The sequence below is a fragment of the Diaphorina citri genome, unplaced genomic scaffold (assembly GCF_000475195.1).
Source record: "Diaphorina citri unplaced genomic scaffold, Diaci psyllid genome assembly version 1.1 scaffold110, whole genome shotgun sequence".
Taxonomy (NCBI): Eukaryota; Metazoa; Arthropoda; class Insecta; order Hemiptera; family Psyllidae; genus Diaphorina; species Diaphorina citri.
The window spans coordinates 105,761-131,928 of record NW_007377547.1 but is presented as its reverse complement, the minus strand read 5'-3'; the positions used below and the strand labels follow the sequence as shown (position 1 = coordinate 131,928).

The following is a 26,168-nucleotide window of genomic DNA, read 5'->3' as shown; positions in this document are numbered from 1 at the left end:
TACCTGCTCATCCTATCATTGGCATGAGATTCATGAGAGGTAGAAGTGGGTTGGAGTGAAATTCGCAGTCTCATGCTGTATCTAAGCAAATGGAAAGCGTCTCCTGGGCTACCCAAGACAAGACGATTCCCTATAATCTATGTGAATGGTCGATGAGGTTGAGAAAGTACCTATCGAAAATATTGAGTGCCCATCACAATAATTTATTAGGGACAAATATTTTGAATACATCAAAATGACGATACTTAAAAATGCAGGTAATATAATTGATGATTCTTAATCTACCTTGAGTTGATAGTTATTATTAGTGTTTACAGTAGCTAACTACAAGATTTCAAGACCGTTGACGATAAGATTTACTGATAAACTGATATGCTGATACAGGTAAATCTAATGTTCTATTTCGAATAGATTTGAACTCTGACCCATAGTCATTATCTGGTGTAAACTCAGTAGTGTATTTTTCAAGGAAGCTAGCACCCCAGTATCCCTTCTTAATACTCGTACACGCTATATTCTCGTGTCTCGTCCTTATTTCTGTCTAATTAATTTAAGTACCTACTGTCTTGGTACCTAAATTCTTGTCAATTTAGTTATTCTTGTTATTTTAGGCACCTACTTTCTTGTTTGTTTGGTATAAAAGGTGTCCAATGTCCATTTAAATGGAGCCAATAAGCAGTTGTATTGCTCAATAATTGCATTACCCTAATTAAGTAGTTAAAAGTGAAATTAAAAATAGATCGTTTTCGAATATAGGAACGTAGGGTTCAAATGGATCGTATTTTAAAGTTAATGGACCTGCGTAGGTCGGTAGGTTGGTATAAGTACCCTAATGAACTAATTAACTATTAGGTATTAGATACGTGGATGCTAGATTCCTACTAACTGTTCTCGTATTTTCTACCTTTCTACCTATTTGCGTAGATGATTGATCTGCCAGTAGATGATTGATCTGCCCTGTAAGCGCTAGGCCGCGGGTTCGATTCCCCCCCGGGGCGGATTTTATCCTGATGGGATAACGTTCGTTCTCGGAACGGCTGGCTTTCTCCTATCCTGTCTTCCTTCTCTCTTCGATTTCGGGTCCCGAAATTCGGGACGATAAGACTATAGCAGTTATAGTTCCCTTTAAGAGTTCCCAAAAACTCTTAAAAAAAAAAAAAAAAAAAAAAAAAAAAAAAGATGATTGATCTATTCTTAGTCCTAGTCTAAGTCTACTATTGACTAATAATGACAAATATTTTTAGGTATAATTATGTATGCCCACTACCTACTGATTGTCACGTTTTCGGGGTAGTTAATTGTAGGTACATATTTGATCCAACGTTTACATAAAAAGTGAAATGGGACAATGGAATTGAAATTGGTGCAGTTGCAATTGGACACTAGCATACTCGTTGGTCTTAATTCCTGTGGGAACAAAGGAAATAGAACATTCCATAAACCATAAACACATCATTCGCAGATACACTCAATGTCCCATTAGTTCTGCAGTTTCTAAATAATATGTAGGTACTTTCTATCGTATGTATTTGAGGGCCCTGGGCAGATGAATGACGATTGACGAAGCACCCCTAATGTCGAAGTACCTTACCATAGAGAATTAATTTTCAATTAATCCAGAGTTCAAGTAATGCACTGTGTTAACTATCGGTGGTAATATTGGCAATAAGTGTAGGTACCTAGCTCAGAAGCTGAACTGTTTGGAACCCCTCATAAAATAGATAGAAGATACTATCTTGTGCTAGTTAGATACTTTGACCGTGGGAACAAAGGAAATAGAACATTCCATAAGCCATAAACACATCATTCGCAGATACACTCAATGTCCCATTAGTTCTGCAGTTTCTAGATAATATGTAGGTACTTTCTATCGTATGTATTTGACGGCCCTGGGCGGATGAATCATGATTGACGAAGCACCCCTAATGTCCGACCTTATAACCATAGAGAATTTTCAATTAATCCAGAGTTCAAGTAATGCACTGTGTTAACTCTCGGTGGTAATATTGGCAATAAGTGTAGGTACCTAGCTCAGAAGCTGAACTGTTTGGAACCCCTTATAAAATAGATAGAAGATACTGTCTTGTGCTAGTTAGAAACTTACTATTCTACTATATGAGTTTCGACAATCAAGGTAGACTTACTCGTAAAACCGATTTCACGACTCGTTGTGTCTCGTTTCCAAACGACTCAGATCCGTGTGTATGAATTAAGTGACTTGGGAGATACTTATATACATTATACAACATACAATACAGATACACACATTTGGTACTGATGAGGGCTATAATAAGGCTTACACCTATTATGCTTAGTGCTTACATACATTTGGTACTGATGAGGGCTGTAACAAGGCAATTGATACCCTGTATATTGACAGTAACAATAGATTTTTCGTGCAATAAAATAAATGTGAATTAAAAATATAATATTAGTGTTTTTTTAGTGTAACTTTGTGTTATATGTTTTATCACTGAATTTTACATTTCTGTACGTATTTGCAAACAATTTTATTCGATATTTACTGAAAAAATCAACAATTTATAAGGTACCCCTGTCAAAAAATTCTCCTGACTGATGTGAAGTTAGCCATTGTTTTGACTACTATTCATACTGATTAGAAGTTATACACCAATCACTAAGAACAAAAAGTTTGGTTCCCAAATCATATCACGGTCATTTTGGTAAATAAAATAGGTAAATTGAGCAGCTACAATCTTGAAAATGAGAACCCCCTCCCGTTAAGCCGAATTTGAATGATAAAGTAGGGGAGGTAACTGATTTCTGTTATCAATGAATACTGGATGCAACTAAAGTCCAGAAACACCTAGAACCTTTCATTACATGTGTGACTCAGCTGACACTGGACATTAATACATGGAGACCCATAATATGACTTTTTCTCTCATTAAAGAGAACAACAGAACATTCTTAATCCTAGAAAACGAAAAGTTTATTTCTTCGTCATTACTCCAAGATGACGGAGGCTATGCTGGAGCATTACGTGCAACATGGCGGTACGGTGATGGCCATAGCCGGTCCTGACTTCGCCCTCATCGCGTCAAGATGACGGAGGCTATGCTGGAGCATTACGTGCAACATGGCGGTACGGTGATGGCCATCGCCGGTCCTGACTTCGCCCTCATCGCGTCGGACACCCGGAGCTCCTCCAACGGAACCATCGTGTCCAACAACCAGCTGAAAATATTCCGCCTCCCCAACCAAACGGCCGTGGGTATCTCCGGCAACATGGCCGACTCCCTGGAGGTCGTCAGCCGTCTGCAGGCGGAGATCAACCGGTCTGCGGAGGCGAAAGGACAACCGCTTTCCCTACCTGGGACGGCGGAGATGTTGTCGCTTCTGCTCTACGAACGTAGGATCTTCCCGTACTATGTGCAGGTGTTGCTGGTCGGAATAGACGGCACGGGAAAGGGTGGTGTGTACTCCTACGACCCTGTCGGGCATTGCGAGAAGGTCGCGTACCGTCTCCATGGAACGTCCGCCAAGTTCATGCTCGCCTCCATGTCCTATCTGCTATCACCGTATGAGTCGGAATTTGACTATACGGACGTCATCACGATGGCTTTGGAAGAGTTGACGCCGGTGGTGAAAGTCCCGTGAGAGTGCAGCACAAGACAGTGGAGATTTCACCAAAGTCCATTTTGCCCGCACTGGCCGTTTTGCCCACCCTTCCCCTACGTATACGAAATTGGGTTTCTGGGAGTCCCAAAAGTCATTACTGAATGACAGACAGACGAATTGTGTAATAGTGTGCAAATTAAAGAGATATGGCGTTTCTACTGTGAAAATTAAAGGTAATACTGTGTGGTGGTGAAGGACTTGTATACGAGCTGCAGTGAGGTGGACCCCGCCACGGGGGGAGGCTGTGAGATTTGGATACTGCGACCAAACAAAGAGGGTGGGGTGGAGTATGAAACTGTGCAGCATCAGTTGAGACAGGATTAGATATCGATGGAGGGAAAGATGGACAAATGTCTTTGTGTGCTGTACCGAAAAAGTAAAGCAAATTTGCAGACCGAGAAAGTTTTAATGCTCGTAGGTTTGTACCGATTTATCTATCATTTCCATGTACATATATCCTAGGACCCATACTCAAATTCAAATTAGGAAAGGAGACAGTGGCGTAGCGTGTATGTATGGTGTGTATGGCGGCCATACAACTCAAAAGTTCACTCTAGTGCCCATAGACCTGTGCATGAGCGCTACACGCCCTACACTTGAATTTAGACCACGCTACGCCACTGAAAGGAGACTAGTTTCTCTTAAGACTCATAGTATCTCTTCTTTGTTATCTACTCTTGAAATCTTGACTATTGCCCATCTCATTAAGTATGGAGCCATGGTTGAATCCAGGTAAAGTTTTATTACAAAAGACAAATCATAACGATAATAATTTCTTTTGTCACCTACAATATATTTAAAATTTATCTACCTACCTATAGTGAATATTATAGATTTCGACCATAGGTAATAGATCTACATAATATAGAATGATTGTAAAATTATCTACCTATTATAAAATAGATAATTACAATTTCGTCAGTCGAATTCGGTGCCTTAATTCCTCATACACCTTTACCAGTCCACCTACAAGTACAAACCCATATCGTCTGATTGCATGGAAATGCAATCTCCTCTCACCACAGAACACAGCTTGTGAATATTCAGGTGAAATGGCCACAACAATTAATACTCCTGACGACAGGTCTCAGGTTTGATTGACAAAGATTGGTTTTGAAAGTGAATTGAGCTCATCCTATCATTAGCATGAGATTCATGAGAGGTAGAAGTGGGTTGGAGTGAAATTCGCAGTCTCATGCTGTATAGGCAAATGGAAAGCGTCTCCTGGGCTACCCAAAACAAGACAATTCCCCATAATCTATGTGAATGGTCGATGAGGATGAGAAAGTACCTATCGAAAATATTGAGTGCCCATCACAATAATTTATTAGGGACAAATATTTTGAATACATCAAAATGACGATACTTAAAAATGCAGGTAATATAATTGATGATTCTTAATCTACCTTGAGTTGATAGTTATTATTAGTGTTTACAGTAGCTAACTACAAGATTTCAAGACCGTTGACGATAAGATTTACTGATAAACTGATATGCTGATACAGGTAAATCTAATGTTCTATTTCGAATAGATTTGAACTCTGACCCATAGCCCATAGTCATTATCTGGTGTAAACTCAGTAGTGTATTTTTCAAGGAAGCTAGCACCCCAGTATCCCTTCTTAATACTCGTACACGCTATATTCTCGTGTCTCGTCCTTATTTCTGTCTAATTAATTTAAGTACCTACTGTCTTGGTACCTAAATTCTTGTCAATTTAGTTATTCTTGTTATTTTAGGCACCTACTTTCTTGTTTGTTTGGTATAAAAGGTGTCCAATGTCCATTTAAATGGAACCAATAAGCAGTTGTATTGCTCAATAATTGCATTACCCTAATTAAGTAGTTAAAAGTGAAATTAAAAATAGATCGTTTTCGAATATAGGAACGTAGGGTTCAAATGGATCGTATTTTAAAGTTAATGGACCTGCGTAGGTCGGTAGGTTGGTATAATTTTCTAAACATTTGGTAAACGTTGATATTGCTGATGAAATGGAGAATAGTTTTTTTGATGATAATTACTGTTATTTTGGTTAGTTTTAACACCAAAATAAATCTGAACTAGAACAATGAGAAATAGAAGTGGCACTCGGAAAATAAGTAGGTAGGTAGGTAGGTAGATAGGTAGGTAATAATAATGATTGAAATGGGTATAGTTAGGAACTCACTTGAAGATATTTAACTAGGTCCATACATACATTAGTAAACTGGTTAAGGATCATGACTTTCTCATAAAACGTTTTTTATAAACCTAGGTACTTCTTTTTACACAAATTGGGCCCTGGAAAAGTCGGCTTGAAATTCTAAAATGTTATTGAACCCCTACGATAAACGCTTGTTAGTCCTGGAAAGTTAGTAAGCTAGGGCCAGCCGTCTAATTCTTAGAACTTGGTGTCAAAAGCAAAGAACAATGACAACACAAAGCTGGACGATCATCTCTATCATTCTCAGAAACAATGCTTTATTTCTCAAGTCTTTAACCACAATGACACAAGCACACTGGCTAGAAGAACATAAACACTGGAATGCTGACGCAAGTGTTTCTGGTTACAAGCGTTCTGCTCGCACAAACACATGGCGACGTCAGTCAGCACCACGCAATGAGATTTGAGAGCAGCACCAAACTGACTTGACTTGGGCAGACAGTCGCGCTTCACGTGAACGGTGGTGCTGATTCGAATCTGGAAGTTTTAATTCAGCTTTTGTAGTAATTATTTTAGTTTTATTTTTATTATTAATTTATTATTAAAAAAAGAGGTTTGATAAGAGAAGCTTAGCGTCCTGAAATATAAGGCCAGCCACTCATTATCAGGTAGGAAGACCTGACGACAGGTACAACTGATCAGATCTTACCTGATAGCGTGTGTGCTCATGAGGTATCAAGTAGACCTGACAGATGGACCTTTCAGAAGACCTGTCAGGCTACCTGATAGTGAGTAGCTGGCTTAAGAGAAAAGGAGAATAGGATAGGAGAATCCGAGAACGAACCTTATATGTTTAGGATAAATTTCCCCCCGGGTGAAAATCGAACACACGACGTAGCGCTTACAAGGCAGACGCGCTACCAATCAAGCTAACTAGGCTGGCTCCCAAGATTACTAGGCTCTAGGCTGGCTCTGCCTGAATGAGAAATGAAAACTCCACTAACCTCTGTTTTGATGCAATAGGAAAATGGCACACATTGGATCAGCTTAGTTTGGTTGCTGATTGTCAAGGGAAAATAGAAATTATTACCTATACCTAAAGGTATTTCTTCACATCGACATCGCATGCTGATGACTTTCCCCGTTCCCACTAAAACTCTCTCTATTATTTGCTGTGATACTCAATTTGGGAAGAGATCCTCTGTCTTGGCTCTTCCCAAGTTGGGTACCTATCACAGCCTAAGAGTTTAATTACCTGTTACGTCCTGTTCCTGTGCTATAGTCTCCACTCTGACCGAGTGCACTTCGAATTGAATTCACAGGGGGAAATGACATTTCTGAAGTTCTTGTGTGTGAAACAATTAATATAAGATCCGACCATGTGCCACTTGCCAAATTTGGTGCACTCTGTAGGTTATCAGCTATATCTCGGACTTTTTCGAGATGTACAACAACATGTTGTACAGAGATATTAGGAAACATGTTCACAATACGTAGCAGTCATTCATTGACTGGTTATACCTATCCAGATCGCTAGTACGGTTCTAGTGTTATAAGTGTTATAACATGTACCAGAGATCGACACATAGTATACCAATAACATACCTATATAACATATAGATAGGAAGCAGTAGGCAGCGGCCGCACAGCTCGGCAGCGCTGCCGGGTCGCGCTGCCCGGCAGCTAGGATCGGAACGCCACCTTTACACCTATTAAATTAGCGTCTCCTTGGGTAGAAATAGAAACTGTAAAAAGTGAACGTCTTGTTGACCTTTTGGCTTTGGTGGAGTATGACACCAACAATTGGCAGTGATCGTTGAAAATCCTCTCTACCATTGATTCCAAATTTCCTATCAAAGCCCCCGAAACGCGATGGATAAGTTTGGGTGTTCAGAAAAGAAGGCGTCAGGGATTTGCTCTGATTTCATTTCAGCTAAATTAATTGCTAGTATAGTAGATTGCATAGGATCCCTGCGTAACACCCGAAACGCGATGGATAAGTTTGGGTGTTCAGAAAAGAAGGCGTCAGGGATTTGCTCTGATTTCATTTCAGCTAAATTAATTGCTAGTAGATTGCATAGGATCCCTGCGTAACACAAAAACACCAGTGGCATATTTTACCTCGGTTTTAACTTTATCATCAAGTTATCGCCAATCCATCAGATTGAACTTTATCAAGTCTTCGTCATTACTCCAAGATGACGGAAGAAAAGAACCATCCATAAAGGTAATTGCCTCAGGTTCTTTTCTGCTTGATGCCGTCCAAATTTGACTACCTGAGGCAGACTTGATATAGTATGTATACTGGCTATCCGGGCCTTCTATGTAGGTATAGGTGTAGGTACTCCTTCAGGTTTCAATTTCCAATCACCTAATTGTGACTCGTGCCTACAACACCCTGACTGCATAGTAACTACATATGTATTACCTAGTAACACAGGACTCTCTGGTAACACATGCCACTAACGTGTTTGACGGCACAATAGTTTGGTGAGAGCTAGACCACTTTCTTCTACTTGATATTCTAATATGGGGAAAATATGAAAATATTAGGTGAAAATATAGGTACGTACATACATAAGTATTGTAAGTAGGTAAATTAGGTGCTTAGTAAAAAATAAGAAAGTCTGAGTCCATGGCTGGCTGGCTGTCTGGCTGGGCCAATCTCTTTTATGTTGGAGCCGCCCTACATCACGTCTCTGGTGAAGTTGATAATTTCATAGGAACAAACCTTATCTGTGTTGGGAATGTTGGGATAAAGTTTACCCGGGAATCGAAACCGCAACCTAGTGCTTAAAAGACAGGCGTGCTGCTCTCCAAGCTACTCGTAACTAGGCTGGTCCGTATAAGACTTAATGCTAATTTTGTGAGCTCTCATTAGTCTTATTATTCCGTCTAATAATCTAATTAGACAATATTGTCCTCCTTGTATTTACCTACCTACCTGATGATTACCCACTACATGATGTGTAGGTACCGACCTGACTACCCACTAAACAATAAATCATTATCTCCTCCATTATTAGGGATCGAAGGATAGGTTTGTTCATTCAACACATTTTGAATATTGGTCATTTTGGCACATCCACTAATAAGAGTTCAAACTAAAACTAAGCATTTATGCACATCCACCAAAAATAAATAATCTACTTAGGATAAAATTCCATACCTCGGCTGGGATTGAACCCACGCCCTCCTGTTTACCAGGCGAGCGCCTTGGCCACTACACCACCGAGGTAGGTGAATTAATTACTTCACCAAGTGTCCTAGTATACCTACTCCTTGTAGAGTTCTGGAATTGGTTTTTCTAGACTTCTAGAGGTTTTTTATGAAGAAGCATGTGCATGACTTATGTAGTAATGTGCATGGTGATGGAAATTAGTGCCCTACACGCCTTACACTTGACTTTAGACCACGCTACGCCACTGATTACTGTTATTTTGGTTAGTTTTCACCAAAATAAATCTGAACTAGAACAATGAGAAATAGAAGTGGCACTCGGAAAATAAGTAGGTAGGTAGGTAGGTAGGTAATAATAATGATTGAAATTTTCTAAACATTTGGTAAACGTTGATATTGCTGATGAAATGGAGAATAGTTTTTTTGATGATAATTACTGTTATTTTGGTTAGTTTTAACACCAAAATAAATCTGAACTAGAACAATGAGAAATAGAAGTGGCACTCGGAAAATAAGTAGGTAGGTAGGTAGGTAGATAGGTAGGTAATAATAATGATTGAAATGGGTATAGTTAGGAACTCACTTGAAGATATTTAACTAGGTCCATACATACATTAGTAAACTGGTTAAGGATCATGACTTTCTCATAAAACGTTTTTTATAAACCTAGGTACTTCTTTTTACACAAATTGGGCCCTGGAAAAGTCGGCTTGAAATTCTAAAATGTTATTGAACCCCTACGATAAACGCTTGTTAGTCCTGGAAAGTTAGTAAGCTAGGGCCAGCCGTCTAATTCTTAGAACTTGGTGTCAAAAGCAAAGAACAATGACAACACAAAGCTGGACGATCATCTCTATCATTCTCAGAAACAATGCTTTATTTCTCAAGTCTTTAACCACAATGACACAAGCACACTGGCTAGAAGAACATAAACACTGGAATGCTGACGCAAGTGTTTCTGATTACAAGCGTTCTGCTCGCACAAACACATGGCGACGTCAGTCAGCACCACGCAATGAGATTTGAGAGCAGCACCAAACTGACTTGACTTGGGCAGACAGTCGCGCTTCACGTGAACAGTGGTGCTGATTCGAATCTGGAAATTTCAATTCAGCAGATGTACCTAATTGCTAATTGGGTATTTAGAATGACGGAATCCACTACAACGACAGTGGAGAGTGGATCCTACTGTAAATTTAAAATGTATATGTGTAAAACAATAATAATAAAAGGAGGTTTGATAGGGGGAATGGGGGGAGCGCGAAGGTCTTATCGTTCTGAAATCAAATAAAGAAGGACAGGAGAGGAAAGAGCCAACCTTTCCTAAAACGAACCTTCTCTGTTTAGGATAAAGTTCGCCCAGGGTGGAAATCGAACTCACGATATAGCGCTTACAAGGCAGGCGCGCTAGCTTCCAAGATAACTATACCTACTGGTTTATTAGAAAATAACTCATCTCTTACGAAACAATTGTGACTAATGTGTAGACTTGTGCACTCCCTGAATGAAAATGAAAACACTACTAACCTCTGTTTTAATGCAATAGGAAAATGGCACACATTGGATCAGCTTAGTTTGGTTGCTGATTGTCAAGCAATGTGCTGACGTAGAACTATCACACTGGTAACAAGACAAGGGGGCGTGGTCTCCTGATCTGACTAGATTAGATGAATTAGCGGGTAAAGACGAGACGTACATGAGGGACCAGAAAATCAGCAATATGTAAAGTTCGAACATGCAAAACATGAGAAATATTAAGGTATTCACTTATTCAGTCTTGTTGGGGGATTTTGAGAACAAGAGTTGAGTAGCTAGGCACCTAAGGTGTATTTTCCTCTCGAAAAACGGAATCAATTCCGTTATTCAGTCTTGTTGGGGGATTTTGAGAACAAGAGTTGAGTAGCTAGGCACCTAAGGTGTATTTTCCTCTCGAAAAACGGAATCAATAGAGAACGAAGGTGTTTTTCAAATTTATATTAGATTAACCACAAATAATGTAAAATAAACAAAATGGCGCGCCATCTTAGATTTCCTATGGTTTAGCACAAGCGCCATTTCAGTTTCCAAAAGGAAACCGGTTCCGGTAGCAAAAGTTTCCCGAAAGGAAAATGAACCTCTAATAATATTAATATTTACTGTAAAACAAAACCCGACCATTATGCTAGGAAATTAGACTGAGCTGAGCAGGCTAAATTACACAAAATCTTTGAAGCCAATGTACAAGGAAGGAACATTTTAGGTAGATATTTATTGGAAACGTGGAAATATTAGCAAATGAGAAGTGCAAGATTGCTTCCACGTAGAGGCTTCTGATAAGCACCAAGCTATTTAGGTACATATGTACTAGCTGAGCAGGCTAAATTACACAAAATCTTTGAAGCCAGTGTACAAGGAAGGAAGATTTTTAGGTAGATATTTATTGGAAACGTGGAACCTCTAATAATATTAATATTTACTGTAAAACAAAACCCGACCATTATGCTAGGAAATTAGACTGAGCTGAGCAGGCTAAATTACACAAAATCTTTGAAGCCAGTGTACAAGGAAGGAAGATTTTTAGGTAGATATTTATTGGAAACGTGGAAATATTAGCAAATAAGAAGTGCAAGATTGCTTCCACGTAGAGGCTTCTGATAAGCACCAAGCTATTTAGGTACATATGTACAGTGTACACATTGGATTGTATGTAAACCACGTAGGTTACATACCTATGGCGATTTCATCATGTATTATGTACAGATTGTACAGTGAAACTCCCCAGACACGTTTTTATCTTCACCATGATCTTTGTCACATGATAGGTACTTCCCTATACAAATATACCTACCTCGTATGTAGGTAGGTATGATAGATATTTTATCTTATGAGATGGACCCACATTTTTCATAATATTTACTTCCCTATACAAATATGCCTACCTCGTATGTAGGTAGGTATGATAGATATTTTATCTTAGCTATCATCTATCAATGAAAAAAAATACCTATCAAATTCAAATTCTAGATTGGTAGGTACTAGGTAGGTATTCTTCATGCAAAAAAAAGACGAGTTGCTCCTATGATGAATACCTACCTAACATGAGATGGACCCACATTTTTCATAATATGTATATATGTATACTTGATATAGTATGTATACTGGCTATCCGGGCCTTCTATGTAGGTATAGGTGTAGGTACTCCTTCAGGTTTCAATTTCCAATCACCTAATTGTGACTCGTGCCTACAACACCCTGACTGCATAGTAACTACATATGTATTACCTAGTAACACAGGACTCTCTGGTAACACATGCCACTAACGTGTTTGACGGCACAATAGTTTGGTGAGAGCTAGACCACTTTCTTCTACTTGATATTCTAATATGGGGAAAATATGAAAATATTAGGTGAAAATATAGGTACGTACATACATAAGTATTGTAAGTAGGTAAATTAGGTGCTTAGTAAAAAATAAGAAAGTCTGAGTCCGTGGCTGGCTGTCTGGCTGGGCCAATCTCTTTTATGTTGGAGCCGCCCTACATCACGTCTCTGGTGAAGTTGATAATTTCATAGGAACAAACCTTATCTGTGTTGGGAATGTTGGGATAAAGTTTACCCGGGAATCGAAACCGCAACCTAGTGCTTAAAAGACAGGCGTGCTGCTCTCCAAGCTACTCGTAACTAGGCTGGTCCGTATAAGACTTAATGCTAATTTTGTGAGCTCTCATTAGTCTTATTATTCCGTCTAATAATCTAATTAGACAATATTGTCCTCCTTGTATTTACCTACCTACCTGATGATTACCCACTACATGATGTGTAGGTACCGACCTGACTACCCACTAAACAATAAATCATTATCTCCTCCATTATTAGGGATCGAAGGATAGGTTTGTTCATTCAACACATTTTGAATATTGGTCATTTTGGCACATCCACTAATAAGAGTTCAAACTAAAACTAAGCATTTATGCACATCCACCAAAAATAAATAATCTACTTAGGTAGATACATCCCAGTCAGCACACACGATTGGATGTAAGGCTCGAATCAAGCTTACAAATTCACCTGTGTAAGTTGGATGACATCCAGTCTGTAAGCCTAGATCCACTTACTACATAGTTGGATTTAAGCGTGAAAGTGCACTGGTTCCAGGATGTCCTCCAACTGGATGTAGACGTAAAAAACACACACTTGTATCCAGCCTAATTATACATATTAGGCATAGGGCTACATTTTCTATTTATTTATGTTTATGTAAATGTAGGCGTACATTTTTTTTTTCATTGGACAGTGCCTAGCGATTTCTGATGTTCGGACATGACTATTCGATATTGACTATTCCATGACTGTTCCGGTCCATGGTCCAAGTCATATTAGCAGCGTGGTTCCGTCTTATAGTCCTCTGTGTTCCGCCTCACTGAGCACGGAACCCTCATACTCAATACGAAACCACATCAGAGTACTCGGGAAAACGGAATGCAACATCACTGCATCTCTTCGGTGGTTTGGAAATTCTGGCTCAGCCACAATTACTTGTCTTGACTTTGTCTGACTTGTTTGAGGAAAACTAGAACAAATAGAGAGAAAGTGAAAAGAATAGAAATAGACCCCTATTAAAATGGTCCATTGCCAGCCTTGAAAGGTAGCGCGTCTGCCTTGTACGCTCTAGAATCTAGATCTCTAAAAAAGATGAGGTGAGTTACATTCTCGTCAGGTTGTTCTTCTCGTTTGATTGGATCACTGAAGTTAACCATCAGAGTACTCGGGAAAACGGAATGCAACATCACTGCATCTCTTCGGTGGTTTGGAAATTCTGGCTCAGCCACAATTACTTGTCTTGACTTTGTCTGACTTGTTTGAGGAAAACTAGAACAAATAGAGAGAAAGTGAAAAGAATATAAATAGACCCCTCTTAGTCCATTGCCAGCCTTGGAAGGTAGTAGCTTTGTACGCTCTAGATCTCTAAAAAAAATGAGGTGAGTTGTGAGTTACATTCTCGTCAGGTTGTTCTTCTCGTTGGATCACTGAAGTTAACTCACTTCTGACAAGATGGGGACTGTGGCTCATTCTGAAAAGGTTGCGTACATTGTGGCATTTTTTACGATTTTTCTAGGATTTCCTCATTTTAATTTTATTTTATCGATTTTAGCTTGTAAACGCCCCACAATACACAGTTCCTTTCAGGGGTTCCAAGAACTGTTCATAGAACACTGATCTTGTGTTTGTTCTTCAGTGAAACAATTTTAGTTCTAGGTCTAGATCTTTACCTATTTAGAAGGTAAACATCTAAGGAAACATGAAATACAACCATGCCGACAATTGGCAGTAGGAATTCCATGAGTCGGTACTTTTGAAGCTATAGTTTTTATACTCTGGGAAACCGTTCCTAACTACACATACAGAACTAGGTATGTGTAGTGAGGAACGGTTTCCCAGAATTTCACACGTTGTACCTTCAATGAAATAAACACAGAAAACATTAGAACAGTAGGTATATTGATTTCTTTTCATAGATTTTTTACATGGTTTTACTTAACTTGTTTTTACCATGTACCTAATTCTTATTCTTCCTCTTCGCCTTTTCCCGTGTTCAGATGGAGTCGGCGTTTTTTGTCAACCTCTCAATTAGCCCTAAGGTACCTTTGGGCTGACATTGGTTTTGGCTACAAAAATTTATGAGTGGATGCCCTTCGTGTGTAATTCTTATTGAATATCGAAAATATTTTAAAACTTATTCCTTCCAAACGTAAAGAAAAAACTCACGACCTGTGACTGGACTTGTAGAGATTTCAAGTATTTCGCCCGGGGGGAAACCGATAAACAATAGACGGATCAATAAATATCAATATTGTTTAAATCACTGATTGATTATACAACACGCACGCGTGGTTTTCTGATAACGTCAGTTCTGATAAGGATACAAACATGGTTTTGATTACATTTTGGTGTAAAGCCTCGAAATGGTAACACAATACCAACTAGGAAATATGTATTCATTGAGCTATCAGATGTCTTGATCTCTTGAGCTAGGTATATTGGTAACTAAATAGGTAGGTACCTCTGTAGGTATAGGTAGATGAATCATAATATGATATTATCTACGAGGGTCATAGTCATAACAATAAGTAAGTACTTTAAGTCCAGCCTAGTTAGCGTGGACCATGGAAGGTGTCGCGTCTGCCTTGTAAGCGCTAGGTCGCGGGTTCGATTCCCATCCGGGGTGGATTTAATCAGAATTTCTAGGTACCTACCTAGATGCTGTAGGTAAGCTATTATCTGGTTTATTCAATTCTAAGATGTTCCAAGTACCAATGTACATATAGGTAATAGGTATGGGTACACAGATAGGTAATTGTTCTGCTCCATCAATTCATTGCTATTTCCTTATAAGATAACAATAAGTTGGCACTCCCTAAACTCCAGTTAACAGTTATGTATGTCTCATGCCCTAATAGTAGGACAAGTAAACTTTAAGGGGGCATGGACAGCACGGTAGGTTTAGTGGTCGCTTGCTTACCATTCCTAGGTTCAAGTCTCACCATTGGCAAAATGTTTCCTCGGGAAAAAAAAGTCCGACAGTTTTCCTCTATCCTTTCTTACTTTTTTCGTGACCTTTTTTTCGCCACATTTCTTGTATTTTTGGGGGATCTCACTAATTTTTTCTGAGGACCACATAGTGTCCTATAATGAGTACCCCGGACATATTTCTGTCCCAATTTCGTTGTCATTACCTTAGTTTGTGTTTGAATAAGCTAATATAATATTAGTTTATAGGTATCTAGTATCTATCAAGTTTTAGTCATAGGTAGATAAACCTGATATCATAAATCTGATGTGAGAACGCTCAGCCTATTTTCCGCTTATCTTACCAAAATAATACGGAGTTTCCTTCACAATTACCTAGGTAGGTGCTTTGTGGATATAACCCCTTGAAAAAATATTTTTAAATAAAATTCTGAGTAAGTTTTAGGTATTAATGGATAGAAAGCAAATGCACCCCGATATAGAGAATAGGTATCTAATAGCCTAAGACTAATAGGGGAGACGGGCAGAATGAGGCACCTAACTGGCGATTGCGCAAATTTTTCTCAAGATTTTTTTAGAAGCTAAGGAAATTTAATCTAAGATCTTCAAGGGTTAAAAGAAATAATATAACGCCCTGTCAATATGAGTTATGAATCGATCGGACTTATTGTCATCAGTGAAACAAGATTCATTTGACCTAGAATTAAGAGATCGAATTTCCATCGATACGACCAGTTTTTTTTTTATTCTTATTTCATTACGTATGTATCTATTTTCATTATTATTATTTCCAAGTTTATCTCCAGTTAGGTATACGGTTTGTCTCGCTGGAGGACGTAAAACTGAGACAAAGCCAGCCCTGTGAAGCCACAGACAATAACACTGGCTCTTTTGAGGGTACCTGAATGGGACTATGGTCAAGTCCGTCTCAGGAAGTTGGGTACAACGACATAATTATGTACCTGAATATCCCTCATCTGACCCCTACAATTTAGGGGCCCTTAGCTAGCTCTCTGGCCTTGATGACACCTCTTGGTATCCTCTTAATGGGATAGTCTATGGACTCACAGCTTTTCTCTGGAATAAACCTGAGTATGCGGACTCTTTAGAGGTGCTGCAGGTTAATTTTAGAGAAACTGGGGAGGTTGAAATATACCAGTGAGGGTACTTCTAGGTTCCATCAAGGCCAGGGTATAGCAGCTTGGGCAGGGGAAAAAATACTGGTCACAATAGATCTACAGAGGTCGCAGTGTTAATTGCATACTCTCTTGGGAGAGGAGCAACCAGTCCCATAATAAATAAATAATAATAAATAGGTATACCGTCCTTAGAACCTCGCCCTTTTCCAATTAGCAGACTGCTTGACCGAATCGGGTTCAAGTTTAGCTTTCAAGATAGGTCGCGGATTCGATTCAGTTAAGGTTCGTTCTCAGAACGGCTGGCTTTCTCCTATCCTGTCGTGCTTTTATCTTTGATTTCGTAACGATAAAACATCCATTCTTTTAATAAATAACCGTTCTGTTAAGGTGTGTCGACATATGGTCGACCGGCCGTCGATCGACATCAATTCACATCGATCGATGGCCGTCGGCTATGTGTGGATACACCTTTGCAATTAATCTCATACTAACATGTCCTTTCTTTCTGTTTGTTCTTTTATTACAGGACTCGCCTGTCTGTTCGCACTATTCGGTTTCATTTCCTGTAACGACTTCGACAGCAGTCTGCTGCCCGCCAAACGCTGTCACTACGCTGTCCTGCATCGACTCTTTACAGCTAACTGCTCCTCTCTAGAATTGACTACTGTGCCCTCGTTTATCAATCCAGATACTGAGGTATGTGTAAAGCTTATTTATTTAATATCATGATGGAAGACTCAGTAACTTTGTGAAGTTCCATAACAATAGATGTAAAAGAAATACCTTATACTAAATAAAAATACCCTACCAACCCAGTGAAGAGAATAAGTTATTTCTTTTACATCTATGCTTATTTATTTATTAATATTTTAACGGGGGCTACCCATATTTTACATTCCGCCCGGGGCGGATTTTATCCTGATGGGATAATGTTCGTTCTCGGAACGGCTGGCTTTTTCCTATCCTGTCTTCCTTCTCTCTTCGATTTCGGGACGATAAGACCATAGCAGTTATAGTTCTCTCTGTCAAACCTCTTTAAAAAAAAAAGAAACAGTTAACCAAAGTATCATTTTAGGGACTATAGGAGTAAGTAGGTAGGTAGTACGCACCGCGCGGATTAAGCTATTCGAAATCAATACGACTTCTAACTAGGTACGAGTACATACCTATTTTCAAAGAAAACTCAGGATAAGATTTCAGATTAGTCACAGTCACGATCCAACAATCTCCTTACTGGAACACCGAATTTCAAACCGAGTAGTGAAAGGTTTTCTAGAAACTCCAAGGCCCCTTTCAAGGTCTCACCGAACTAGGATTTTCCAGGCTTTCTTTCTTGTGAAACATTCCATGATTTTCATGGTTTTTGTTTGATAGAGGTTTTTAACGTCACTGCAGTAGAGGTTGAACGTCGCTAACTGCTAAGGTTTTTAGTGACCATGGTTTTCCAATCCAATGACATTATGAGACTTTGAGTTGCTTGTCTTTCAACCAATCTATAGTCATCTGCTGTTAACTACATACACATTTTCCATGTTTTCACTGAACTCTTTGTACCTAATGTACATAACCTATAACCTTATCAGATTTGTTAGTTTGCCAAAGTATAAAAAATTCAGAATCATTAGTAAGAGCGACTTTGTGGTCACCATGTATCCATAACTTTCAACCAATGATATGTTTGTGAAAATGTCACTCAGCTTTCATGCTAATAACACCATTGTAATTTTTCGTGTTTTAAGAAGTAGGTTGGTTAGGTTTTCGAACTCTGATTTGATCTACAGTTTTACTTCAAAACTTCTTGATTTTATCACGTCCTAATTTCATGAGTGACGTTCTTTTCATAAAAAATCACCTTTGTGATTTTACCCGACGAACCCTTGAAAAACAACCATGTTTCGATTGCCAGCTTTGAGGAAAGTCTCAGAGTATTTCCTATCGAACACCATAATGAAGACAAGACATTTCTCAGTGAACTTTAACAGAAGACAACCAAGTCGAGAGAGAAAACTGAGCTACGAGGTCTCCTGTTTTAATCCAGATAAAACCCTCTTGGATACAACCAAATTGGGATTCACGGGGTTCAAGCCAACCACATGGATGTTATACTCAAGTTGGAAGGGCAAAGATGATGATCCCAGAATACCCAAAGATGGTGGAAGGTTTGACGAGAGTTGTACTGAAATGGAAGAGAAAACAGGCAAAGAAACAGAAGATAACGATGCCGATGCTCATGAAACAGAAGAAGAATGTTTTCAAGAAGAAAGTCCAGTCAAATATGACTCCTTTGCCAATTCGAAATATGCCAAAGAAACCAAAGCAGTTGCTAGGAGAATGTTTAGTGATTGCAAAGACGAGGGTGACAACGTGGAAGATAATGCAAACAAATGCGAGGAAGCTGATGAAGAATTCGATGAAGATGAAATTGATGAATGTAATGAAGATAATGACACGAATGAGCAGTTGCTAGGAGAATGTTTAGTGATTGCAAAGACGAGGGTGACAACGTGGAAGATAATGCAAACAAATGCGAGGAAGCTGATGAAGATGAAATTGATGAATGTAATGAAGATAATGACACGGATGAAAGTATGGAAGAAACAATGGAAGATGACCAAGAAATATGTGAATGTCAGGATGATGGAGAAATATGTGATGAAGATGTGGAAGAAGTTGAAGAAGAAAGGGAAGACAAAGCGGAAGAACTTCTTGCAAAAGAATCTGAAGAGAAATGTGAAGAAAAACCTGAAAAACCTCTCGCAAAAGAGCCTGAAGCAAAACCTGAACCTCTTGTAAAAGAACCCAGTGATAACACAAAGTACCAGAATGAAGCCTATTTCCAATATGGACCTTATTCGTATTACGATTCCCTCGTTGATATGCAATCCAAGGATTATTTCTGTCCAAGGCCGAATTCAAAGGAACCGAAGAAAGAATATCCCGAAGAATGTCCTTGAGAGAGTTTTGAGAAGATAAATCCTGTAGGAAAGGCAGGACTGTAGGTCTGAAATAAATGATGAGTACTCGTATGCAACGCAGGGAAGGGAATTCGGAACTTATTCTGAAAGAAACCTAACACAAGATCTCATGAAGAAATGGGAATTTCAAGAAAGGTGCTAATGCTAATCGATCATCAATAGCACTAACTAAGGAAGAATGGAGAAACATTTCCTGTTTTTAAAACCCGAGATCAATTTTCGATGAAATGAAAACATCTTTACGAGTTAACAAAGTCTTTTGATTCTAGTAAGAAGGGAATTCCATACCTAGGCTGGGATTCGACCCATGCCCTCCTGATTACCAGGCGAGCGTCTTGACTACAAGACGGAAGCAAGTTTAAAATAAGGTGCTAGCTATGTTGTGACATTACCTCTCCAGATATCATACGCGCACCGTGGTACTTAACTTCAGTGTCCTCGTGAGAACTAATGTTCCCAAATGTGGGTATTCCCCAAAGAAACTTTCATGTAAAAAGTTTAGAAGGAATTGTTTACTCTTGTAAATATTGTTGAATTCCTATGTTTCTATTTCAACATTTAAAGTCTTCCTCTTTTTGTCTTGTGATGTTCTTTTAGAATTAGGAAATAAATTAAATATTTTTGCTGATTTACAACCTTATATCATCTCACTTGCATTTTATTTTTCACATCCAAAAATCCCTCAAGCAAAAAGCACTAAATTATGTACCAGCAGCAAAAGCATGTTGAATGCCATTTGTGTTCATCTCAACAGATAATGATTTTCAAATTTGTCTGAAACATAAAATATTTGGACTAGTTAGAGGGAGAGCAACCAGAAATACTGACCTATTCTCAAATCCAAATTAAAACAAGCGCTCTTTATCTTTGCTCAACTTTCTTCTCTCTTTATTCACGTTGGGTATATAAAAAAAAATCCTTTTCATAAAATGTACAGTACAAACAAAAAATATATAAATTAAATATATCTCTAAAGTAATAAATATCAAAAGTATCCTTTACTTTAATTTACAAATCACAGTGCATATAACATGGAAACCTTAAAGTAGGGAACAATTGACACGATGTTTGAGCTGACACAGCCGTGTCAGAAAATAAGAGTCAATGCTCGCAGCATTTTACTATCGAAAAATCCTATACACTGTAAAAAAAAAATCTCAATATGATTTGCCAGTAGGGATAACCTAAAAACTGCAACAAATACTTATATCTCACTAAAAGAGGACGTTAGTGGCCCAAGGTCCAATTCAACATCCTAGGAATAATTTCACCGGACACATGCATAGGAGACATACAGATCTCTCTGTTGGGATGCTCTTTTTTATACAATTTTCTTTGGCAAAATATCCCACCGTAATAATTTCGGTTGAATGTTGATAAAATAATATTCCATCTTGTAAAATAAAAAGGTTTTCAACAAAAGATTTAATCATTGAGTAATTAAACGTTCGTAAAACGTATTCATTGTAATATCTCGGTACTGTAATGTTTAGAATTCTGATTGCAATTCTCACTGGGAAACAGTATAAAGCGCACAACAGCTCCAAACATTCTGATTTTAAACCTGGATGGTTTAGGTAATACTAAAAATACGATGGTATAAGGATTGAAATAAAACGATGTTGTCTACAAATGCAAAGAAATTGGGTACTAGGGCATTTTCCCAAGGTTTAAATAAAATTCTTCGTTGACAGTACCTATATAAAAAAAGTAAAAAATTCTTCTCAGTAAACCAATAATGACGGCAGTATCATATCATCTGATTTGGAACAGTTATAATTAACACAAGGGTAAAAAAAAAGAATAGGCTAACATACAAAAAGTGTAATAAATGGTGTATAAAAAAGAAGAAATCAAATGAACAGAGTACCTTCTTTAAAATAAAACAGCCAAACGGCGGACTTTTGTTTAGTAACCAAAGTAGAACAAGTTCGAAGCTTCTCGGGACGTTCTCAGGGCCTGTTCCACTTGGGGCTGAACAAAAATCCCTGTTCTAATTTAAAAAGCATCTTTTCAAATAAAAATGTTTTTCGTCAAAGATATCTTCTCAATTGACTCAAATATATTCCACCATATCCTCTCAATAGACTCAAATATATTCCACCTAACAAACGAACCTAGACATTCAAATATCTTCTCATATGCTCACAATATAATAAGAACCTAGAAAATCACTCGTCAAGGGAAGCATATCGGGCTAGGGTAAACTAGGCTTCAACTGAACATTAATACCCCATATAGCGTACTTTTCTTGAGGAATCATAACCGAGTTATACGTCAGTAAGTATAACAAATATTAATTACCATGTAGAATCCTGGACTGAAATTGGATATCTCATTTATCAAAATGCAGATCAGGATATTTATTGTTGTTGTTTACAAATGCAGGAGGTAATAATTGACTATTAGGTCCTTCTTCCCCAATTTATTTTTTTTTTTTTTTTTTTTTTTGTCCCAGAAGTAGGCAAGTAGGGGATAGTGTCCTGAATAGCGGCAAAGATATCCTTTGGGACCCTTATTCAGGACACTATCTCCTACCTCTTGGGCAAAAAAACTCAGACTCCATTATTTATGCCCAGCCAAAAGTCTTCGTTTCCTGGACTACAAAGGTCGAACCATCTATTAAAATATAACATTTACAACCATTCTTTTTCTTTCGTGTGATTTCAGAAACCCAAATCGACACCTGTCCTCCTCCACAAATGGAAGATGCCACCGCTGCCCGCTTTGACTCCTGTCAGGCGGAATGGAACAGCCGCCAATTCCCCCATTGGGCAATGTCCAGCTTCCTCTTCGTCCTATTCGTGGCCTGTATTGCCCTCGGCATTGTAACACCTGTCCTCCTCCACAAATGGAAGATGCCACCGCTGCCCGCTTTGACTCCTGTCAGGCGGAATGGAACAGCCGCCAATTCCCCCACTGGGCAATGTCCAGCTTCCTCTTCGTCCTATTCGTGGCCTGTATTGCCCTGGGCATTGTCAACTCCGCGCCCTCCACGCCAACTCCTTCCTCCACCTGCCCAACCTGAAAGTCCTCTATCTCAACGACAACCTGATCAAATCCATCGATCCTCTCACCTTCGAGCCGCTCACCAAACTGGAAACCCTCGACCTGAAGGGCAACCTGTTTACCACGCTGAACATCTCTTATCCCAAGTCCCTCATCAGGTTGTATTTGGGCGCGAATACCATTCACATGGACAGGTTGAATCTTCAGAAGGCCCATAGCGTCCAGTATCTCTCCCTCCGGAAGGCTGGCCTCTCCGAAGTCCCTGATATTGGATTTTTCAAATATCTTCTCATATGCTCACAATATAATAAGAACCTAGAAAATCACTCGTCAAGGGAAGCATATCGGGCTAGGGTAAACTAGGCTTCAACTGAACATTAATACCCCATATAGCGTACTTTTCTTGAGGAATCATAACCGAGTTATACGTCAGTAAGTATAACAAATATTAATTACCATGTAGAATCCTGGACTGAAATTGGATATCTCATTTATCAAAATGCAGATCAGGATATTTATTGTTGTTGTTTACAAATGCAGGAGGTAATAATTGACTATTAGGTCCTTCTTCCCCAAGCAGCCCAGTATTTTTCTACAAGGTCCAGGATATTTGTTGTTATAAATGTCGGAATTTTTCACCATTACGCCATTTTTCCCCAGGATGGGTATTTGAGGATAGCCAAGTTTCGATTCCACAAGAAAAACTACGCGTAAAGTCAAATTCAAACATAATCCCCTCTCAGACCGCCTACCCCTGACGTTCAAACTTCCAGGTCCCCTAGCGCCGTTTTCAGTTACGAGAATGGAACAGCCGCCAATTCCCCCACTGGGCAATGTCCAGCTTCCTCTTCGTCCTATTCGTGGCCTGTATTGCCCTGGGCATTGTCCTGTGGCGAAAACGGCGCGACGGACTGAAGAGGAAGAAAAAGTCGAATGCTGGAGTGGAGAAGGATAAGAAAGAACCTGAGGCGAAAACTGAACCGGCCCTCCTGGCGTGATGTAAAATGACTTCTGTGTGATAAATTAAAGTACAGTATTAGTACTGTACCATGTGATAAGTTGTACGATAATATTACGGTATTATTTGATAAATTGTACAATATTTCTGTGCCTACAATCCATATTGATTTGATTTGAAATAGTTAACTCTATTTTTAACAATAACATAAGTTCGTATACAATAAATGTGGAACCTCCCTAAGATTACAGAACCTTTTGGGAAAAACAGAACCTTCTGGGAGGATATAGGTAGGTTGTAGGTACAACTATATTACTGTAGCATGGGATAAGAGGTATAGGTAATGTGTATTATGTTAAAGTGTGTCCAAACATAGTCGACCGGTCGTCAATCGACGAGGAAATCTATAATATAGTCGAGGCAGTGTGGACGTGTCAGTCAACATCGATGGCCAATCGACTGTGTGGACACACCTTAATAGGTACGACAATATTACTATTAAAAGCGATTAGAGCTAGCTTTGTTGTACAATAATATGGTTCTTTTGGTTCCCCCTAAAATTCTAGATAAGGACCAAACGCATACATTTGATAAGGCCAGTCGTTCAGTGTCGTTAAAGCTTTTTTTAAAGCCCTCTTTTTCAGTCTAACGCTCTTCCAACAGGGCTATTTCGGCAAGACTTATGTGGCGAAAACGGCGCGACGGACTGAAGAGGAAGAAAAAGTCGAATGCTGGAGTGGAGAAGGATAAGAAAGAACCTGAGGCGAAAACCGAACCGGCCCTCCTGGCGTGATGTAAAATGACTTCTGTGTGATAAATTAAAGTACAGTATTAATAGTACAGTACCATGTGATAAGTTGTACGATAATATTACGGTATTATTTGATAAATTGTACAATATTTCTGTACCTACAATCCATATTGATTTGATTTGAAATAGTTAACTCTATTTTTAACAATAATATAAGTTCGTATACAATAAATGTGGAACCTCCCTAAGATTACAGAACCTTTTCGGAAAAAACAGAACCTTCTGGGAGGATATAGGTAGGTTGTAGGTACAACTATATTACTGTAGCATGTGATAAGAGGTATAGGTAATGTGTATTATGTTAAAGTGTGTCCAAACATAGTCGACCGGTCGTCAATCGACGAGAAAATCTATAATATAGTCGAGACAGTGTGTACGTGTCAGTCAACATCGATGGCCAATCGACTGTGTGGAAACACCTTAATAGGTACGACAATATTACTATTACAAGCGATTAGAGCTAGCCTTGTTGTACAATATTATGCTCTCCCTTCGGCAAGACTTAGAGTCCTTTTTAATTTTAACTTTTATCTACGTAAGTAAACAGTAGTTAGGATATACAGTAAAATTTGTAAATATCTGTAAATTAAGAGATCTCATTTGCAAGAACAAATCAGTTACGACGCCGTTTCTTGGCGTTACCCGTCTGGTAGCGGGCCGTGTGCGGGGGCCGCGGGGTGCCCACATGGGGCGGCGTCCCAGCAGGGGCCTCTGCGGGAGGGCTCTCAGGGGGCCCCGGGGCCGGGTCATCTATGTGCGGAATCGACTCGTAGGCGGAATCTTTTTCTTCGTAATTTCTCGCCGTGTCTCGCCCACTCGAGGCAGGTTCTGTGGTTTCACCACCATGGTTTTCCGCCGTCTCACAATCGCTTGTGTTCCTGCCCGTATTTCCATCACCTCGCTTTCAAGAACAAAAACATAGCTTGTAAATATTTAGTCTTGTAGGTACCATTTGGAAATCGTTTTTTGTTATCAGCTTGTGATAAAATTATTATTTATTTATTTTGTTATGTAGGTAGGTAGGCAGTAGGCACCTAGGATATGATTAAATAGGAAGAGACGGAATAGAAAGGTAACTATTTTAGAATCTTAGTGAATGAGGGTCGGTAGGTAGGTAGGTACCTATGGTAACCTATGTATGTACAATTTTATTGCAAGAACAAAAACATAGCTTGTAAATATTTAGTCTTGTAGGTACCATTTGGAAATCGTTTTTTGTTATCAGCTTGTGATAAAATTATTTTTTTATTTATTTTGTTACGTAGGTAGGTAGGCAGTAGGCACCTAGGATATGATTAAATAGGAAGAGACGGAATAGAAAGGTAACTATTTTAGAATCTTAGTGAATGAGGGTAGGTAGGTAGGTATGGTAACCTATGTATGTACAATTTTATTGTACAGTATTTTAGGTGGCTTTCTTTTAGATACCTAGCAGCCTATCATCATTGGATGTAATCCCCCTGCCTCGATATTTAATTTAAGGACTTTATTTTTATAAGATTAGGTTCATAAGTAGAAATTGATTTAATTTCTAGGGAAACTTATTGTTATACAGCTACTTATACCAAATATTTTGATCTAGTATACATAATTAGATAAGGTATTTTGTAGGTATTTTTGTACAGAAGAAATCTAGAACCTATTTTATTTTTGTACTTTTCGTGACTGTTTTTTTTTTTTTTTTTTTTTTTTTTTTTTTTCCAAAAAAGAGAAACAGGCCTAGTGTGGAGATAATTTAATTTATGTTACTTCTCTTAAATGACCTGCTTTTGAATCCCACCTAAGAAATATTTTAAATTTTTAT

At 38.7% G+C, this 26,168-nt stretch overlaps 5 protein-coding genes across 5 annotated transcripts in view; 2 read left to right on the top strand and 3 right to left on the bottom strand.

The window, feature by feature from the left end:
- Positions 1 to 2,958: 2,958 nt before the first annotated feature.
- LOC103524638 (proteasome subunit beta type-1-like) lies at positions 2,959 to 4,082 on the top strand. The gene is made up of 3 exons (XM_008489668.2): positions 2,959 to 2,986; positions 3,076 to 3,612; positions 3,838 to 4,082. Exons 1-3 carry the CDS (start codon positions 2,978 to 2,980, stop codon positions 3,964 to 3,966), a joined length of 675 nt encoding a protein of 224 aa, XP_008487890.2. The 5' UTR covers positions 2,959 to 2,977; the 3' UTR covers positions 3,967 to 4,082.
- A 1,982-nt stretch (positions 4,083 to 6,064) lies between these two features.
- Positions 6,065 to 6,912, bottom strand: LOC103524643. The gene is made up of 2 exons (XM_008489673.3): positions 6,790 to 6,912; positions 6,065 to 6,322 (listed from the first exon to the last, which is right to left on the bottom strand). The coding sequence occupies exons 1-2, from the start codon at positions 6,910 to 6,912 to the stop codon at positions 6,110 to 6,112; spliced, it is 336 nt and encodes a 111-aa protein (XP_008487895.1). The 3' UTR covers positions 6,065 to 6,109.
- Positions 6,913 to 9,720: 2,808 nt separating this feature from the next.
- On the bottom strand, positions 9,721 to 10,796 carry LOC113465459. Its single transcript, XM_026819998.1, has 2 exons — positions 10,493 to 10,796; positions 9,721 to 10,061 (listed from the first exon to the last, which is right to left on the bottom strand). The coding sequence occupies exons 1-2, from the start codon at positions 10,709 to 10,711 to the stop codon at positions 9,849 to 9,851; spliced, it is 432 nt and encodes a 143-aa protein (XP_026675799.1). The 5' UTR covers positions 10,712 to 10,796; the 3' UTR covers positions 9,721 to 9,848.
- A 7,513-nt stretch (positions 10,797 to 18,309) lies between these two features.
- LOC103524639 (nucleolin-like) lies at positions 18,310 to 19,651 on the top strand. The gene is made up of 2 exons (XM_026819997.1): positions 18,310 to 19,068; positions 19,194 to 19,651. The coding sequence occupies exons 1-2, from the start codon at positions 18,502 to 18,504 to the stop codon at positions 19,563 to 19,565; spliced, it is 939 nt and encodes a 312-aa protein (XP_026675798.1). The 5' UTR covers positions 18,310 to 18,501; the 3' UTR covers positions 19,566 to 19,651.
- Positions 19,652 to 24,977: 5,326 nt separating this feature from the next.
- Positions 24,978 to 26,168, bottom strand: part of LOC103524642 (serine/threonine-protein phosphatase 4 regulatory subunit 1-like) — a gene marked incomplete in the record, with an annotated part of 34,448 nt that continues 33,257 nt past the window's right edge. The window contains 1 exon segment of the mRNA XM_026819996.1: positions 24,978 to 25,261. Within this exon segment, the coding sequence (XP_026675797.1) occupies positions 24,978 to 25,261 (284 nt within the window).

Bases quoted from the DNA above. Each gene is read 5' to 3' on its own strand.
- LOC113465459 (XM_026819998.1), bottom strand. From the start codon at position 10,711: ATGTTTTGCATGTTCGAACTTTACATATTGCTGATTTTCTGGTCCCTC. The intron at 10,062-10,492 runs GTTAGTAGTGTT...TGAAATTTCCAG, and splicing joins CCTATTGCATTAAAACAGAG to ATTCGAATCAGCACCACTGT.
- LOC103524643 (XM_008489673.3), bottom strand. From the start codon at position 6,912: ATGCGATGTCGATGTGAAGAAATACCTTTAGGTATAGGTAATAATTTC. The intron at 6,323-6,789 runs GTTAGTGGAGTT...TAAAACTTCCAG, and splicing joins CCTATTGCATCAAAACAGAG to ATTCGAATCAGCACCACCGT.
- LOC103524638 (XM_008489668.2), top strand. The intron at 3,613-3,837 runs GTCCCGTGAGAG...GTGGTGGTGAAG, and splicing joins AGTTGACGCCGGTGGTGAAA to GACTTGTATACGAGCTGCAG.
- LOC103524639 (XM_026819997.1), top strand. From the start codon at position 18,502: ATGTTTCGATTGCCAGCTTTGAGGAAAGTCTCAGAGTATTTCCTATCG. The intron at 19,069-19,193 runs CAGTTGCTAGGA...AATGACACGGAT, and splicing joins AAGATAATGACACGAATGAG to GAAAGTATGGAAGAAACAAT.